The sequence below is a fragment of the Eptatretus burgeri genome, chromosome 4 (assembly GCF_056783735.1).
Source record: "Eptatretus burgeri isolate ZD-2024b chromosome 4, Ebu_testis_v1, whole genome shotgun sequence".
Taxonomy (NCBI): Eukaryota; Metazoa; Chordata; class Myxini; order Myxiniformes; family Myxinidae; genus Eptatretus; species Eptatretus burgeri.
The window spans coordinates 32814860-32835217 of NC_140964.1; the positions used below are offsets into that span (position 1 = coordinate 32814860).

Here is a 20358-nt window from a genome sequence, read left to right on the forward strand (position 1 = left end):
AAGGGGAAAGTATATAAAACGGTAGTGAGACCAGCTATGTTGTATGGTTTGGAGGTGGTGGCACTATAAAAAAAAAAGACAGGAAGCGGAGCTGGAGGTGGCAGAGTTAAATATGCTGCGATTCTCGTTGGGAGTGACGAGGATGGATAGGATAAGAAATGAGTATATTAGAGGGTCAGCGCAGGTAGGACAGTTTGGAGATAAAGTGAGAGAGGCGAGATTGAGATGGTTTGGACATGTGCACAGGAGGGAAGCAGAGTATATCGGGAGAAGGATGTTGAAGATGGAGCCGCCAAGCAGGAGGAGAAGAGGAAGGCCAAAGAAGAGGTTCATGGATACTGTGAGGGCGGACATGCGGGTGGTTGGAGTGTCAATGGAAGCTGTGGAGGATAGAGCAAAATGGAGACGGTTGATCCGCTGTGGCGACCCCAAACACGGAGCAAGCTGAAAGAGGAAGAAGGGGTTGGAAATCACTTTAAAATGTAGAAATGCAAAAAAAAAATTTTTCTCGAAATTTTTTTTGGGGGGGTGGGGGTTGGAAATCACTTGAAACATGAAGAAATGCCAAAAAAAAAATTTTCTCGAACTTTTTGGGGGGGGGTTGGAAATTACTTAAAACGCACAAATGCAAAAAAAATTTTTCTCTAAATTTTTTTTGGGGGGGTGGGGTTGGAAATCACTTAAAACATGTAGAAATGCAAAAAAAAATTTCTCTAACAATTTTTTTGGGGGTGTGGGGGTTGGAAATCACTAAAAACATGCAGAAATGCAAAAAAAAAATTTTCTCTAACTCTTTGGCGGGGTTGGAAATTACTTACAATGTAGAAATGCAAAAAAAAATTTTTCTCAATTTTTTTGGGGGGGGGATTGAAAATCACTTAAAACATGTAGAAATGCAAAAAAAAAAAAATTTTTCTCTAAATTTTTCGGGGGGGTTGGAAATCACTCAAAACATGTAAAAATTCAAAAAAAAAATTCTCAAACTTTTTTTGGGGGGGGATTGGAAATCAAAACGTAGAAATGCAAAAAAAAAAATTTTTTCTCTAACAATTTTTTTTTGGGGGGTGGGGGTTGAAAATCACTTAAAACATGTAGAAATGCAAAAAAATAATTTTTTTTCTCAAACTTTTTTGGGGGGGGGGATTGGAAATCACTTAAAACGTAGAAATGCAAAAAAAAAATTTTTTCTCCAAAACAATTTTTTTGGGGGGTGGGGGTTGGAAATCACTTAAAACATGTAGAAATGCAAAAAAAAAATTTTCTCCAACAATTTTTTTTGGGGGGGTGGGGGTTGGAAATCACTAATCACTATTAGCCTGGTGTTGGCACAGTGGTTCAGGCAGTGGCTTGGGACCCAAAAGGTCCTGAGTTCAAGCCCCGTTGGGACACTGAATTAATATATGTATATATATATATATATATATATATGTATATATATATATATATATATATATATATATATATATATATATATATATATATATATATATATATATACATACATATATATACGTATATCAAAACCAAGTCGAAAACACCAGGGGATTGACTCAGCCTGCCATCCTTCCGAGGTCAGCGAAATGAGTACCAGTTGTACTGGGCCCGGTGTATGCCCCGGTTAGAATAGGTGTACCATATCCCTGTGTGTCGTAAGAGGCGACCAGGGTTGCGTCAGGAAGGGCATCCGGCGTAAAAACCGATGCCAAATCATTATGCGGACAACAAAACGAATTTCCATACCGGATCGGTCGAGGCCCGGGTTACCAACGACCGCCACCGGTACCGGTGGTCAGCAGGGTACCAGTGGAAATTGTGCTACTGCTGGGCGAAGGAGGAGAAGGAGACGTGGAAGGCGAGTCCGGAGGCAGTGGGAGAGGGGGAAGGGTAGAAGTGTGGAGGTGAGAGTTGGAACTCTGAATGTGGGACGATAACTGGCAAAGGGTGAGAGTTGGCTGATATGATGGAGAGAAGAAAGGTGGACATACTGTGTGTACAAGAGACCAAGTGGATGGGGAGTAAGGCTAGGAGCATTGGAGGTGGTTTCAAACTGTTCTACCATGGTGTGGATGGGAGGAGAAATGGTGTCGGGGTAATCCTGAAGGAAGATTAAAGTGGGATTGCACCAATGATCGACTCTGAGCCCTTTCCTGTTTGCAATGGTGATGGACAGGTTGACGGACGAGATCAGACTGGAGTCCCCATGGACTATGATGTTCGCGGATGACATCATGATCTGCAGGGAGAGTAGGGAGCAGGCTGAGGCGAGCCTCGAGAGGTGGAGCTACGCACTGGAGAGAAGGGGAATGGTAGTCAGTCGGAGAAAGACGGAGTACATGTGCGTAAATGAGAGGGAGGGTGGTGGTATGGTGCGGTTGCAAGGAGTTGAGGTGGGGAACGTGGATTGGTTTAAATACTTGGGATCAACTGTCCAAAGTAACGGAGAGTGTGGGAGAGAAGTGAAAAAGAGAGTGCAGGCAGGATGGAGTGGGTGGAGAAGAGTTGCAGGAGTGATTTGTGACAGAAGGGTAGCTGCAAGAGTGAAGGGGAAAGTATATAAAACGGTAGTGAGACCAGCTATGTTGTATGGTTTGGAGGTGGTGGCACTATAAAAAAAAGACAGGAAGCAGAGCTGGAGGTGGCAGAGTTAAATATGCTACGATTCTCGTTGGGAGTGACGAGGATGGATAGGATAAGAAATGAGTATATTAGAGGGTCAGCGCAGGTAGGACAGTTTGGAGATAAAGTGAGAGAGGCGAGATTGAGATGGTTTGGACATGTGCACAGGAGGGAAGCAGAGTATATCGGGAGAAGGATGTTGAAGATGGAGCCGCCAAGCAGGAGGAGAAGAGGAAGGCCAAAGAAGAGGTTCATGGATACTGTGAGGGCGGACATGCGGGTGGTTGGAGTGTCAATGGAAGCTGTGGAGGATAGAGCAAAATGGAGACGGTTGATCCGCTGTGGCGACCCCAAACACGGAGCAAGCCGAAAGAGGAAGAAGGGGTTGGAAATCACTTTAAAATGTAGAAATGCAAAAAAAATTTTTCTCGAAATTTTTTTTTGGGGGGTGGGGGTTGGAAATCACTTGAAACATGAAGAAATGCCAAAAAAAAATTCTCGAACTTTTTTGGGGGGGTTGGAAATCACTTACAACGTAGTAATGCAAAAAAAAAAATTTTCTCTAAATTTTTTGGGGGGGTGGGGTTGGAAATCACTTAAAACATGCAGAAATGCAAAAAAAATTCTCGAACTTTTTTTGGGGGGGGGATTGGAAATCACTTCAAACGTAGAAATGCAAAAAAAAAAATTCTCGAACTTTTTTTGGGGGGGATTGGAAATCACTTCAAACGTAGAAATGCAAAGAAAAAAAATTCTCTAATTTTTTTGAGGTTGGAAATCACTTTAAACGTGTAGAAATGGAAAAAAAAATTTTTCTCTAAATTTTTTGGGGGGTTGGAAATCACTTACAAGCATGTAGAAATGCAAAAAAAAAATTTTTCTCAATTTTTTTTTTTGGGGTGGGGGTTGGAAATCACTTAAAACATGTGGAAATGCAAAAAAAGAAAAAAATTCTCTTACCATTTTTTTGGGGGGGGCGATTGGAAATCACTTAAAAAGTAGAAATGCAAAAAAAAAATTTTCTCTTACAATTTTTTTGGGGGGTGGTGGTTGGAAATCACTTAAAACGTAGAAATGCAAACAAAAAATTTTCTTTTCTATTTCCATTTTTTTTGGGGGGGGCGATTGGAAATCACTTAAAACATAGAAATGCAAAAAAAAAATTTCTCTCTATTTTTTTTTGGGGGTGGGGGTTGAAAATCACTTTAAACATGTAGAAATGCAAAAAAAAAATTTCTCTAACAATTTTTTTTTGGGGGGGTGGGGTTGGAAATCAACTTAAAACATGCAGAAATACAAAAAAAATTTTCTCTAAATTTTTTTGGGGGTGGGGTTGGAAATCACTTAAAACATGTGGAAATGCAAAAAAAATTCTCAAACTTTTTTTGGGGGGGATTGGAAATACTGAAAACGTAGAAATGCAAAAAAAAAAATATTTTCTCTAACAATTTTTTTTTGGGGGTGGGGGTTGAAAATCACTTAAAACATGTAGAAATGGAAAAAAAAAATTTTTTTCTCAAACTTTTTTTGGGGGCATTGGAAATCACTTAAAACGTAGAAATGCAAAAAAAAAATTTTTTTCTCCAAAACAATTTTTTTGGGGGGTGGGGGTTGGAAATCACTTAAAACATGTAGAAATGCAAAAAAAAAAAATTTTCTCCAACAATTTTTTTTGGGGGGGTGGGGGTTGGAAATCACTAATCACTATTAGCCTGGTGTTGGCACAGTGGTTCAGGCAGTGGCTTGGGACCCAAAAGGTCCTGAGTTCAAGCCCCGTTGGGACACTGAATTAATATATGTATGTATGTATATTGTGTATATATATATATATATATATATTGTGTATATATATATATATATATATATGTGTATATATATATATATATATATATATATATATATATATATATATATATATATATATATTGTGTATATATATATATATATATATATATATATATATATATATATATATATATATATATATATATATATATATATATATATATATATATATATATATATATATATACATATATCAAAACCAAATCGAAAACACCAGGGGGTTGACTCAGCCTGCCATCCTTCCGAGGTCGGCGAAATGAGTACCAGTTGTACTGGGCCCGGTGTATGCCCCGGTTAGAATAGGTGTACCATATCCCTGTGTGTCGTAAGAGGCGACCAGGGTTGCGTCAGGAAGGGCATCCGGCGTAAAAACCTATGCCAAATCATTATGCGGACAACAAAACGAATTTCCATACCGGATCGGTCGAGGCCCGGGTTACCAACGACCGCCACCGGTACCGGTGGTCAGCAGGGTACCAGTGGAAATTGTGCTACTACTGGGCGAAGGAGGAGAAGGAGACGGGGAAGGCGAGTCCGGAGGCAGTGGGAGAGGGGGAAGGGTGGAAGTGTGGAGGTGAGAGTTGGAACTCTGAATGTGGGACGATAACTGACAAAGGGTGAGAGTTGGCTGATATGATGGAGAGAAGAAAGGTGGACATACTGTGTGTACAAGAGACCAAGTGGATGGGGAGTAAGGCTAGGAGCATTGGAGGTGGTTTCAAACTGTTCTACCATGGTGTGGATGGGAGGAGAAATGGTGTCGGGGTAATCCTGAAGGAAGATTAAAGTGGGATTGCACCAATGATCGACTCTGAGCCCTTTCCTGTTTGCAATGGTGATGGACAGGTTGACGGACGAGATCAGACTGGAGTCCCCATGGACTATGATGTTCGCGGATGACATCATGATCTGCAGGGAGAGTAGGGAGCAGGCTGAGGCGAGCCTCGAGAGGTGGAGCTACACACTGGTGAGAAGGGGAATGGTAGTCAGTCGGAGAAAGACGGAGTACATGTGCGTAAATGAGAGGGAGGGTGGTGGTATGGTGCGGTTGCAAGGAGTTGAGGTGGGGAACGTGGATTGGTTTAAATACTTGGGATCAACTGTCCAAAGTAACGGAGAGTGTGGGAGAGAAGTGAAAAAGAGAGTGCAGGCAGGATGGAGTGGGTGGAGAAGAGTTGCAGGAGTGATTTGTGACAGAAGGGTAGCTGCAAGAGTGAAGGGGAAAGTATATAAAACGGTAGTGAGACCAGCTATGTTGTATGGTTTGGAGGTGGTGGCACTATAAAAAAAAGACAGGAAGCAGAGCTGGAGGTGGCAGAGTTAAATATGCTACGATTCTCGTTGGGAGTGACGAGGATGGATAGGATAAGAAATGAGTATATTAGAGGGTCAGCGCAGGTAGGACAGTTTGGAGATAAAGTGAGAGAGGCGAGATTGAGATGGTTTGGACATGTGCACAGGAGGGAAGCAGAGTATATCGGGAGAAGGATGTTGAAGATGGAGCCGCCAAGCAGGAGGAGAAGAGGAAGGCCAAAGAAGAGGTTCATGGATACTGTGAGGGCGGACATGCGGGTGGTTGGAGTGTCAATGGAAGCTGTGGAGGATAGAGCAAAATGGAGACGGTTGATCCGCTGTGGCGACCCCAAACACGGAGCAAGCCGAAAGAGGAAGAAGGGGTTGGAAATCACTTTAAAATGTAGAAATGCAAAAAAAAAAATTTTTCTCGAAATTTTTTTTTGGGGGGTGGGGGTTGGAAATCACTTGAAACATGAAGAAATGCCAAAAAAAAATTCTCGAACTTTTTTGGGGGGGGGTTGGAAATTACTTAAAACGTAGAAATGCAAAAAAAAATTTTCTCTAAATTTTTTTTGGGGGGTGGGGTTGGAAATCACTTAAAACATGCAGAAATGCAAAAAAAAATTCTCGAACTTTTTTTGGGGGGGGGATTGGAAATCACTTCAAACGTAGAAATGCAAAAAAAAAAATTCTCGAACTTTTTTTGGGGGGGATTGGAAATCACTTCAAACGTAGAAATGCAAAAAAAAATTCTCTAATTTTTTTGAGGTTGGAAATCACTTTAAACGTGTAGAAATGGAAAAAAAAAATTTTTCTCTAAATTTTTTGGGGGGGTTGGAAATCACTTACAACGTAGAAATGCAAAAAAAAAATTTTTCTCAATTTTTTTTTGGGGTGGGGGTTGGAAATCACTTAAAACATGTGGAAATGCAAAAAAAGAAAAAAATTCTCTTACCATTTTTTTTGGGGGGGCGATTGGAAATCACTTAAAAAGTAGAAATGCAAAAAAAAAAATTTTCTCTTACAATTTTTTTGGGGGGTGGTGGTTGGAAATCACTTAAAACGTAGAAATGCAAACAAAAAATTTTCTTTTCTATTTCCATTTTTTTTGGGGGGGGCGATTGGAAATCACTTAAAACATAGAAATGCAAAAAAAAAATTTCTCTCTATTTTTTTTTGGGGGTGGGGGTTGAAAATCACTTTAAACATGTAGAAATGCAAAAAAAAAATTTCTCTAACAATTTTTTTTTGGGGGGTGGGGGTTGGAAATCACAAAACATGCAGAAATACAAAAAAAAAAATTTTCTCTAAATTTTTTTTGGGGGTGGGGGTTGGAAATCACTTAAAACATGTGGAAATGCAAAAAAAAAAATTGGGGGGGGGGGCGATTGGAAATACTGAAAACGTAGAAATGCAAAAAAAAAAATATTTTCTCTAACAATTTTTTTTTGGGGGTGGGGGTTGAAAATCACTTAAAACATGTAGAAATGCAAAAAAATAATTTTTTTCTCAAACTTTTTTTGGGGGGATTGGAAATCACTTAAAACGTCGAAATACAAAAAAAAAAATTTTTTTCTCCAAAACAATTTTTTTGGGGGGTGGGGGTTGGAAATCACTTAAAACATGTAGAAATGCAAAAAAAAAAAATTTTCTCCAACAATTTTTTTTGGGGGGGTGGGGGTTGGAAATCACTAATCACTATTAGCCTGGTGTTGGCACAGTGGTTCAGGCAGTGGCTTGGGACCCAAAAGGTCCTGAGTTCAAGCCCCGTTGGGACACTGAATTAATATATGTATGTATGTATATTGTGTATATATATATATATATATATATATATATATATATATATATATATATATATATATATATATATATATATATATATATATATATATATATATATATATATATATATATATATATATATATATATATATACATATATCAAAACCAAGTCGAAAACACCAGGGGGTTGACTCAGCCTGCCATCCTTCCGAGGTCGGCGAAATGAGTACCAGTTGTACTGGGCCCGGTGTATGCCCCGGTTAGAATAGGTGTACCATATCCCTGTGTGTCGTAAGAGGCGACCAGGGTTGCGTCAGGAAGGGCATCCGGCGTAAAAACCTATGCCAAATCATTATGCGGACAACAAAACGAATTTCCATACCGGATCGGTCGAGGCCCGGGTTACCAACGACCGCCACCGGTACCGGTGGTCAGCAGGGTACCAGTGGAAATTGTGCTACTACTGGGCGAAGGAGGAGAAGGAGACGGGGAAGGCGAGTCCGGAGGCAGTGGGAGAGGGGGAAGGGTGGAAGTGTGGAGGTGAGAGTTGGAACTCTGAATGTGGGACGATAACTGACAAAGGGTGAGAGTTGGCTGATATGATGGAGAGAAGAAAGGTGGACATACTGTGTGTACAAGAGACCAAGTGGATGGGGAGTAAGGCTAGGAGCATTGGAGGTGGTTTCAAACTGTTCTACCATGGTGTGGATGGGAGGAGAAATGGTGTCGGGGTAATCCTGAAGGAAGATTAAAGTGGGATTGCACCAATGATCGACTCTGAGCCCTTTCCTGTTTGCAATGGTGATGGACAGGTTGACGGACGAGATCAGACTGGAGTCCCCATGGACTATGATGTTCGCGGATGACATCATGATCTGCAGGGAGAGTAGGGAGCAGGCTGAGGCGAGCCTCGAGAGGTGGAGCTACACACTGGTGAGAAGGGGAATGGTAGTCAGTCGGAGAAAGACGGAGTACATGTGCGTAAATGAGAGGGAGGGTGGTGGTATGGTGCGGTTGCAAGGAGTTGAGGTGGGGAACGTGGATTGGTTTAAATACTTGGGATCAACTGTCCAAAGTAACGGAGAGTGTGGGAGAGAAGTGAAAAAGAGAGTGCAGGCAGGATAGAGTGGGTGGAGAAGAGTTGCAGGAGTGATTTGTGACAGAAGGGTAGCTGCAAGAGTGAAGGGGAAAGTATATAAAACGGTAGTGAGACCAGCTATGTTGTATGGTTTGGAGGTGGTGGCACTATAAAAAAAAGACAGGAAGCGGAGCTGGAGGTGGCAGAGTTAAATATGCTGCGATTCTCGTTGGGAGTGACGAGGATGGATAGGATAAGAAATGAGTATATTAGAGGGTCAGCGCAGGTAGGACAGTTTGGAGATAAAGTGAGAGAGGCGAGATTGAGATGGTTTGGACATGTGCACAGGAGGGAAGCAGAGTATATCGGGAGAAGGATGTTGAAGATGGAGCCGCCAAGCAGGAGGAGAAGAGGAAGGCCAAAGAAGAGGTTCATGGATACTGTGAGGGCGGACATGCAGGTGGTTGGAGTGTCAATGGAAGATGTGGAGGATAGATAGAGCGAAATGGAGACGGTTGATCCGCTGTGGCAACCCCAAACACGGAGCAAGCCGAAAGAGGAAGAAGGGGTTGGAAATCACTTTAAAATGTAGAAATGCAAAAAAAAAAAATTTTCTCGAAATTTTTTTTGGGGGGGTGGGGGTTGGAAATCACTTGAAACATGAAGAAATGCCAAAAAAAAATTTTTCTCGAACTTTTTGGGGGGGTTGGAAATTACTTAAAACGTAGAAATGCAAAAAAAATTTTCTCTAAATTTTTTTTGGGGGGTGGGGTTGGAAATCACTTAAAACATGCAGAAATGCAAAAAAAAAATTCTCGAACTTTTTTTGGGGGGGGATTGGAAATCACTTCAAACGTAGAAATGCAAAAAAAAAAATTCTCGAACTTTTTTTGGGGGGGATTGGAAATCACTTCAAACGTAGAAATGCAAAAAAAATTTTTTTTTCTCTAAATTTTTGGGGGGGTTGGAAATCACTTAAAACATGAAGAAATGCAAAAAAAAATATTTTTCTCAAACTTGTTTGGGGGGGTTGGAAATCACTTAAAACGTAGAAATGCAAAAAAACATTCTCTAAATTTTTTGAGGTTGGAAATCACTTTAAACGTGTAGAAATGCAAAAAAAAAATTTTCTCTAAATTTTTTTTTGGGGTGGGGGTTGGAAATCACTTAAAACATGTGGAAATGCAAAAAAAGAAAAAAATTCTCTTACCATTTTTTGGGGGGGGGCGATTGGAAATCACTTAAAAAGTAGAAATGCAAAAAAAAAAATTTCTCTTACAATTTTTTTTGGGGGTGGTGGTTGGAAATCACTTAAAACGTAGAAATGCAAACAAAAAATTTTCTTTTCTATTTCCATTTTTTGGGGGGGTGGCGATTGGAAATCACTTAAAACATAGAAATGCAAAAAAAAAATTTCTCTAACAATTTTTTTTTGGGGGTGGGGGTTGGAAATCACTTTAAACATGTAGAAATGCAAAACAAAAATTTCTCTAACAATTTTTTTTGGGGGTGGGGGTTGGAAATCACTTAAAACATGTAGAAATGCAAAAAAATATTTTTTTCTCTAACTTTTTGGGGGGGGTTGGAAATCACTTAAAACGTAGAAATGCAAAAAAAAAAAAATTCTCAAATTTTTTTGGGGGGGTTGGAAATCACTTAAAACATGTAGAAATGCAAAAAAAAAATTCTCGAAAAAATTTTATTGGGGGGGGGACGAAGTCCAAAATCTAATGGCATGATCCTTGGACCATACCTCACCCCCTCACCAAGTTTCGTCGAAATCCGTCAAGGAGTTTTTCCGTAATACAAAAAAATTTAACATTTTCACGTTCACGCTCACGCCGGGAGTATCGCTATAGCTCTCTGTTCTTCAAACAGGCGAGCTAAAAATCAAAGCTAACACGTGCACTTCACCTTGAAGAACGAAAGTGCAAGGTCATGCAAAGCTATGACACCGATACCTATTCACTCTCGTCCAAAGGTTGTCATCGGCAATATCAAATAGGGTCGAACACCAGCAACAAGCCACTGCCGCATATGTTGCACCAAGACCCCATCTAGCGACTTGACCAATGATTTATGTCGTTATTATTTCCGAAGCACGAGCAGTGTGGATCGAGCGATTGTGGAAATGGATGCACGTTCACAAAAACAGCCAATGAACATCGTTTTTACAAACATCACAACGATCATGGCTTGCCCTTTGGATCATGGCCTAACATTTGTGAAAACCATGTTAGTGTAATTAGTGGAAGAAGGATAAGGAAGAGAAAGGAAGTTATTGCAGAACATGGATTGGTTTGCGATAACATCTCTCTCCCCATCCATCCCAAAAATCCACAAAACAACTTACAATGTGCACAACAATCTGCAAACATGGATGTCACCAAAACTCCAAAAATTACATGTGGTGGAAATAGCGCCACCCTTGGTAATAAGTCGGTATTTCAAACCTTCCTTCATCAAATGATATGTTGTGATCAAATAGATTTCTTTCAACTCGTGCGTGCCCGTACGTGCAAAGGAAAAAAAAAAACTTTCAAACCACGTGCCAGAAACAACAACCACACAGGCTGTTCCTTTGCTCTCGCGTGCCGATACATGCGTGGCCATACGTGCAAAAAAAAATAAAAACTCAAACCGCGTGCCAGAAACAACAACCACACAGGCCGTTCCTTCGCTCTCGCGTGCCTGTACGTGCGTGGCCGTACGTGCAAAAAATAAAAAAATAAAACTCAACCACAGGGCTGTTCCTTCTCTCTCGTAAACGACGACTGGATTGGGGCATTGTGTTTACCTATAAATGCGCATAAGAAATCGAGAAATTATTAGAATACAGCAAGTCATCACTATCCGGAAGTCCGTACGTTGTAACCCATAATGAGGAATGCGGCTGAGGATCTCTTCCCCATTGGCCACGCCTACGCAGCAATGTGTCCTGTCATTGGTTTGGTAAATAAATGGCCATAACTTGGGAACCACTTGTCCGATTAATATCAAACCTTGAAAAGGCAAATACTCAGGGCCCCAGCAATATATCTGGCAAGTTTCAATTGGATCGGACTAGTGGTTGTCGAGAAACCGGACACACACACACACACACACACACACACACACACACACACACACACACACACACACACACACACACACACACACACACACACACACACACACACACACACACACACACACACGAAATTATAGATAGATGACAAAAATAACAAAGTGCCTTTCCTCAAAGATTATGCCGCAGCACGTTGTCCACCAAAGGTGGGCCGAGAAGAGTACTCCCGCCTGGAGGACCGAAGTACCCGGTAGTATATATAAAATAACAAAAATCACAGGAATCGGGACTCGGTGAAAGTACTGTTGCTCAAAGCAAGGAAAAGATTCATGAGATTTTGTACCTCAGGGCAATTCCTTGTTCCTCCAGAAGTACACCATAATCCCTGGAGATTTTCTTTGTGATGTCCGACAGCAAAGGGAACTTCAAGTTGCCAAGTCCCCCAGCCTGTAATGAAAATTAATCGATGCATCGTTCAGGTCCGTTACTGTGTTTTCTCTCATTCCTATGACTATAAACTAAAAATCATGACTCCATCTTTACAGTTCAAAAACAAATTTTGCATTTCTCACACAAATATGATCACCAACCAACTCACTTCCTAGAGTCATTTATCATCAATGGACAAACACATTGACCTTGCAGATATTTAAATTTTTTATTGGAACAATGCACAAAAATCAACAGAGTGTTGATTAAGATAGGCTAACTGCCACCACCTTCTCTTTTGTATGCAGCACATGGCTGAGAGTAGCATCATTAGCTGAGGGCAAGGTTGTGCCACTGGTACAACACCATCTGTTGGTTTGGGCAGGAATTTGGAATTTGTTCAGGGTGCCGGGCGAGAGCTCACCGACTCCCTGCAAAGGACACTGTGGGATCTTTAATGTCCACCAACTAATGCTGGCAGATGAGAAGCCCAGTTTAACGTCCATCCGATGGGCAGCACACACATTGACGCCTCGCCATGACTGTGAGACACCAGCTTGACAGTTTGTAGCTGGAATGAGATTCGAACCCAGGCCAGATGGCTCAGAGGCAAGTGTGCATACTTCCAGGCCATGCTGCCAGCCCTGCTAACTGCTGTGGCAAGCAAGAACCGAAGCTGACATTTTGGGCATTAACCCTGCCTCTCTTGCTCGGATGAAAGGTTAACGCCCGGAAGCTTCTTGCTTTCCGCAGCAGTTAGCATACCTGTCCTTCACGAATAAGAGGAGTTTTTCATTCAAATCGCTACAGGTTCGAGATGCCAAATTAAATAAAATGAAGAACGAAATATTAAAATTAAAAATCAAGGCATAGTGTCTTCAACTGCATCAGTCTTCTTGGTTTCTTATTTTACACCAATTACTATTGACTTGTTTTCCCCGGTGAGAACATTCTCTTCTGCGAGCCTGGTGTTGGCGCAGTGGTTAGGGCAGTGGCTTGGGATCCAAAAGGTCCTGAGTTCAAGCCCCGTTGGGCCACTGAATTAATACACCAGGGGGTTGACTCAGCCTGTCATCCTTCCGAAGTCGGCGAAATGAGTACCAGTGTACTGGGCCGGTGTATACCCTGGTTAAAATAGGTGTACCATATCCCTGTGTCGTAAGAGGCGACCAGGGTTGCGTCAGGAAGGGCATCCGGTGTAAAACATGTGCCAAATCTCTATGCGGATCATACGGATGATCCGCTGTGGCGACCCCTAACGGGAGCAGCCGAAAGAAGAAGAAGAAGAAGAAGAAGAAGAAGAAGAACATTCTCTTCTGCAGTTGTTCCATAAACTGATCGAAATCCTGCATTTATCAAAACCACGAAGCACGAATCAGACAAACAGACCTTTCGTGGTGTTTTGAGCCAAGCGAGATGAGAGAATTGAGAGTCCACGGACACACCAACCACCTCGCAATTAACCTGCTGGAACTCATTGAGCTTGTCACTGAATGCGATAATCTCCGTCGGGCAGACAAAGGTACTGCAACAAAATGAAAGGTGGCACAAACGGCCTTTTAATCGCATATACAATGTATTACTTTGTACGACATCATCCGATTAATGTCCTTGTGTAATAAATGCAAGCATAAGTAAGACCAAGTAAAATACTGTAAATTATAAGTTTCTCGTCCCTGCCCGCTTCCTTTTTAACATCATACCGTTTCTCTCCAGATCTTAAAATAAATAAATAAATAAACCAACCAATTAATTTATTCCCATGCACTTCCTTTTTGGAGGTGGTACATTGGTGGGTTGGTTGGTTGTTTTTTTCCTCTCCTTTGTCAAATTTACTAATTGTTATCCTTTTAGTTTTGTCGTGGGAGTCTGGAACCCAGAACAATCATTATTTTGTGGTCCCTACAGGCCTAGCTCTCAGGGAAATGCAATCAATCTCATTTGTAAGTACGCTTGCAAGAGCGCGCGTTAATATCGATCTCAAGAACAAACTTTATCGGGAGCTTCAATTGAGCTGCTGATGAAGTACAGTAGACACGGATCTTAAAATGGTTCCTCATTCCTGTATGCATCCGGAAGGCTGGCAGAAAGTTTATGAAGCCATGGTACACTCGTACGGTGTTCGACAGAACCCAGACTGGGGGACATTTCCAACAAATATGCAAATGGGGAGTTCGACTGGAGATCGACAACAACTACCAAACAGCTCAGGTGCAAGAGTGCAAGTCCGCATGTATCTAGTGTCGGTTCAGTACGTAGAAGCACAGTACAGCAGACAGTACCACTGCTGCAGTAGATGTTGACGCAACGGGTATATGATCAACGTCATTTTTAATGGCATATGGGATGTTTTGGTGGTAGTGTTAGTCTTTGGTCGGGTCGGCCTCAACAGGTGGCAGCCATCTTGGAAAAAAAAAATCAAAAATCTGGAAAATATCAAATAGTAAGGCATCCCTCTCTTTTTATTTTTATTTTTTGAAAAATCCGGATGAGAAACTAATAATTTATTTTACTTGGCCTAATATCGACCAATGTACTGGTGGTGCTATGTGCAATACAAGCACCTGCTGATCTGTACAAATATGTTTCCAAATCAATGAGTCTTCTCCATTCGAATGGGGAAAGACCAACATCTTTACACATTTAACCTATTATTATCCAAACGGCATCAACGGAAAACTCACAAGTCCAGTGGATAGAAGAAAAGCACCAAATATTTCCCTTTGTAATCATCCAGAGAGATCTCGTTAAAGTTTCCGTTGAGGACGGCAGTGCCTCTGAAAAATGGTGCTGGACGTGTGACAGCAACCACAGAGCTTTTTTCACCTGCAAACATAAGGCACCTGTGATTAATGATTATACCACTTGAGACTCGTTATTTCTTTCACCCATATACAAGCAACGGACGCCTCTCTAAGATCCACCGCAGACTGCACTTCGGCCTTGCAGAGCAATCAAACGAGATCATTGATATGGTTTTGTCAGTTTAACCCCTCCCTCCCCCAAACCCTTTTTCTCATTTATAAAGTATGCTGATAAGAGTTCTGTGAACACGTACCAGACATGGATACAACCTTTCGGTCAGGGCTCACACAGCTACGTGAGAGCAAAATTCCATGAGTTTTTCTGGGACCCATTCAAACACATCTTCTGAGCAAATGAGAATGAAAGGAAGTAAATTCTGGTTTGGTTGGTTTTTGTTATTAACTTGAATACATTATATGGATAATACATATAAGCATACAGTCAAACACACCATCTGCTCAAAAACAAGGAAAGGAAAACAGTTGGACGTTGTATCTGTTAATCACCAGGGAGGAGGGAACAAGGAGAGAGTCAAGAGTGGTGGAAGGAGGTAGGAGGGGTTCTCCAACCTCTGCTGAAAGCGATTATTTATTGTTGCCGGGGGGGGGGGTGGGGGGGGGAGGTGGAGGGAGAGACGGAGGGGGAGACAAAAAGATCATGTTGTCAGCATTTGGAAAGCTACATATATTTCCATCGACCAAAAACATTTCCGCTTGAATGTGTTGTTAACAACTCGGTAAATTTACAAAAAATAAAAACAATAACTGCAATCACTTTCAGGACATTAATTGGGCGGATTTATTTTGGGCACAGATGTAGCCGGCCAGCAACTATTACTAAAACGAGGTGTCCGTCCATCTGTCCCGTGAAGTAGGACTTCGAGCTTTATAATGCAGCGGTTCCCGTTCTCATGGCAATGCAAAAATGGTACCGTTGGAAAGCTAAGAATTAATTGATTTACTTGGTTGGAAAGTTCAAACAACATATTTGGAACAAAAATGTCCGTTTAATCTCAGTGATGCCCATCTTTCCAGGAGCGAAGAAGAAAACGTGGGAATGGGAGCTTAATGCAGCGTTTCCAATGGGAACATTTATTATTGTATGCCAGTAGGAACCCTTTTGAGGGACATGGTAGGAGCCTACAAACAACAACCATAGCCATCATGACAGCAGCAACAACGTGTTAGCAACTATCGAGATTGCCTCTTCATGGTGGTTGTACACAAACAACACCCAACACAAGATGGGGGCCAAATCTTACCCCAGGGCCTACATTTGTCAAGACAGTACAGCCACGGTCAAAGTGCTGATCAGTCCTCAAGAACTGGCCCACTCCCTCTCATCTTACACACAGACACTCAAAAAAACCCACACACACACACACAAATATATATTGTATATATCGTCGTCAAAGAGCTTGAACACTTAACGGATCAGAACGTAACAGACAAAAACAGGACACAAAACACGCATGCATGGAGTGGACAAGATGGACAGAAGGAAACTCCAAGGAGGGAAAACTGGAAAATTGGGAGAAGGGATACGACTGGGGTTAACGAGGGTAGACAAGATCATGGTTTTGGATTGGGGAGAATCTGAGATGGTGGTGAACAGCTGTCTTGAAGACCTGGAGGTAAGAATGGGATTGAAGAGAATGTGGAAGTTGATTCCACAGGTGGGAGAAAATAAAAAGGAACAAATAAGAAGAGTTGACCAATGATGCTGGATTTGGGTAGTTTTACCAGAAGGGTTTGATGGGGACCATGCAAGTTTTGCAACAACAAGGGGAGGAGAGGGGGTGAGCAAGCAAGAGCAGAGAGTGCAAGACCAGAAAGGAGGTGCTTGCAGACAGAGACATACCACCACCCTGTCTGCGATGACAACGTTATAGATCCACGCTCAGCTTCACTGATATACAAACAGTACGTAAGATCAGTCATTGACTACACCAGCTCATCTTGGGCCCATCAAACACGCACTTCAAAACCCTACAGACCATACAAAACAAAGCCCTACACATCATCACGGGTTGCACATCAAGCACCTACACACAAGGCAAAAATGTTACAAATCAAAGACCACTTGGACATCAGAAGTACGCAACAGCTGCAAGTGCCAATCCTAATCACCCGTGCCACAACATGACCAACCATCCACAGACCCCTGGATAAGTTAAGACTCCACCACAAAGTCACAACGACGGCATCCTTCAAAAAAGCCCCCCACCGATCAACGACAACGACAAAAAAACAACACATCCATATCCACATCACCATAAACACAATCAACAACCTGGGCCTAAACAGTATATTACATACTAACCACCCCACCCTCTCCCCCACCCCACCTCCCCACTCATTCATGACACAGAGAAATGACTCCCCAGGTCTGATCATTTTCATCTTTCACGTCTCCACTGTGGACACCACCCACAGCTTTTACAACACAAACTTGATGACACCTGCAACCTCTGTCAGGCCACCCCACACACAATAAAACACATCTTGGAAGACTGCGTGGTCCGAGCTTCACGCAGGCAAGAGCACAACATTTTAGATGTGAGGGATCTCTGGGTCGCTCCCGGGAGATCAATTGGCTATCTCCGTGCCACAGATCTGTTCACGCAGAACTGACCAGGGCTAACCAAAAACCACAACTACATGTTGTGTTTTTGTATACATTGTCGAGGCTCATATAAGAGCTAACACACAACATATAACAAAGGGAGCAAGGGACAAAAAGGGGCAGGAGAGGGATGGAGCGGGGTACACAAAATGGATGCTGCAGGGACTTTCCAGGAAAGAAAGCAGGGAATATGAAGGAGGTTGGTTTGGGATGGATTAACAGGGATAGAAAAGATCGTGGTTTTGGATGGATGAAGACAAGAGGTGGTGGTGAACAGCTGTTTTGAAGACCTGGAGGGAAGAGTGGGATTGAAGAGAGTGTGAGTTTGTTCCAAAGGTGGGGGGAAAAGAGGAATGAAAGAGTGAAGGTGAGCAGCGATTCTTGATTTTGGTAGTTTCACCAGAAGGGGGTTGGTCGAAGACAAAGACTACCAACCTGCCTGGCGTGAGAGAGTGAGAGACCGAAAGACTCAGCCTCATCGCGAGATATACCAATGATCCTAAATGCCTTGGTTTCCACAGCGTGAAGCCGAGAAAGGTGAGAGGCGGGAGGCGGGAGCACCAGCCCAGAGCAGAGAGCAGTACTCCATCAGGCTGCAGATGAAAGCTTTGTATGTGGTCAGGAGCTCAGATGTGCTGAGGAAGGACTTTGCACGACGGAGGATTTCCAGTCGGCGACTGGCTTTGGAGGCCAGTTTGGGAATGGGGCTTTCCCAGGAAAGATCATGGCAGATAGTGAGACCCAGAAACTTGAATGAAAGGACTTCTTCAAGAGGATTGTTGAGAAAGTAGATGGGGGGGTGGGGTACAGACAGTCCTTTTGAAGAGTCATTGTAAGAGTGTGAGATTTATCAGGATTGGAAGACATGTTCCAAGTGTTGGACCAGCTTGTGAATTTATCCAGATCTGCAGAGCGAAGAAGCTGCTGCTTGCCGGTCTAGGGATGACAGATGGTACGGCAGAGGGTAGAGTCATCAGCAAAGAGATAAAGAGGATTTTCCAGAGAGTCGGAGAGATCATTGATGAAAACCAGAAAAAGAACGGCCCAGAACGCTGCCTTGAGGAACTCCAGCCTGGACAGGAAGAGGGGCTGAGAGGACTCCATTTAGGGCCACACGTTGGCTGTGACAGGAGAGGAAGTCTGTGAGCCATGAGTATGTCAATTTTTGAGTGACCTGGTTTAAATCCGAATTAATGATCGGAAATCAAGCCATTGGAGAAGAGGAAGGATTCCATAACCTTTTTGATGATTGGTCTGTAGTTGCAAGGATCTTTTTATGCAGGGTGGTCATGTTTGCTGATTTCCAACCCTATGGCAGATGACCTTGAGCAAATGAGAGGGTGAATACAACAGAGAGAGGGTGAGCAAGAGCAGAGGAGCAGGTTTGTAGGACACGTGGGCTGATGTTGTCTGGACCGGTTGCAGAATCTGAGTCGAGGTTTGAGAGCAAACGCTCCACCTTGTCAGGAGAAAAGGACACAGAGTACAGGGACAGATGAACAGTCTAGTTATATGACAGGACAGATACATAAAGTCACGTACAGCTCCCCGTCCCATATACACACTTCCCCAACACCAAGATAAGAAGTTTGTAATCGTCAAGAGTTGGATGCTTGACAGCTCCAGTGTCTTCTCAAAATTATATTTACAGTTGCTTCAACTACATTTCTTTCTCCTACAAAGAGAGGCGCATGCTGTCCAACTTGCTGATACATGTTAAATGAGAACGGCACTCGGTAGAGCACGCACCTCCGCCAGGCTGAACAGTTTACATTTTGTATCCCACCGACAGGCCCCAGATCTGCATCTGCAACCAAAATCGAATCTGCTTGTTCTTTTGTTCTTGTCACCTACCCAACTCCTCCACCAAGTTGTGTCATAACTCACTCACAACTGCTTGAAATTATATGATATATATCGCTTATGGCCCAGGGCTGACAGAATGCCAGAGAGGTACACACACCTCGAATAGCTGTCTCGCCTGGGTTTTATTCCTGATCTGGGTATAAACTGTCAGTCTGGTATTTCATCCATGTGTGTGCCGTCCCTCAAATGGACATTAAATGGGCGTCCCTTCTGCCGGCAATAGTTGGTGGACGTTAAAGATCCTATGGTGTCCTTCGGGAAAAGTAGGCGAGCTATCGCCGGCACCACCGCCAAATTCCAAATTCCTGCCCTAACTAATCCAACGTCAGGTCTGGCCAGACAGTTCGTGAAGACTCGGACCAAGCCTCCCCCGGCTGACCCCACAAGAAAAGAAAGAAAAAGGAGGGGGAGGCAGAGGAGGAAGAAGAGGAGGTGCAAAGGAAAAAGGAAGAAAAAAGAAAGAAAGAAAGAAAGAAGAAGATATCGTTTTGGTCCCATCTCTTAATGGTGAAGAATCACTTTTTAAAATCTCATATCCAGATCTGATGTTCACCAAAATCGAATTGATTCGTCCTTGTCACACTCCCAACCCGTCTGCAACGTTTCGTCCGAATCCATCCATAACCGTTTGAAATATCCTGCTCACAGACAGACAAACAGGGGGTGAAAACATAACCCCCACCCAGGCGCCCACCTCAGGTGGTGGAGGTAGCGAGCGGGATGGAGACCATTTGTCATTTTCAAAGTTAGACCCCGACTCACTATTCACTAGAAAACAACATCAAGGAATGAGACACGGTCGTTTCTTTTGTTTAATTTCCATCATTGCTTCAAGCATATGAACGTAAAACCGAACAGGGCTGGCAGAAAGCTTTAAGCGCTGTATTATCATGCACATTCATGGTTCGCTGGTTGCTACAAAACAAAAACGATACCGAGGGGGAAA

The 20358-nt window shown here is 42.6% G+C and overlaps 1 protein-coding gene across 3 annotated transcripts in view; it reads right to left on the reverse strand.

Moving 5' to 3' along the window:
* Positions 1 to 11999: 11999 nt before the first annotated feature.
* Positions 12000 to 20358, reverse strand: part of LOC147027758 (thioredoxin-dependent peroxide reductase, mitochondrial-like) — a 56024-nt gene continuing 47665 nt past the window's right edge. For all 3 annotated transcript variants that reach the window (XM_085877338.1, XM_085877340.1, XM_085877339.1), the window contains 3 exons: positions 14801 to 14942; positions 13506 to 13641; positions 12000 to 12134 (listed from right to left, as the gene is read on the reverse strand). In XM_085877338.1, the coding sequence (XP_085733464.1) occupies positions 12015 to 12134; positions 13506 to 13641; positions 14801 to 14942 (398 nt within the window). In that variant the 3' untranslated portion in view covers positions 12000 to 12014. The remainder of the gene's footprint in view (positions 12135 to 13505; positions 13642 to 14800; positions 14943 to 20358) is intronic.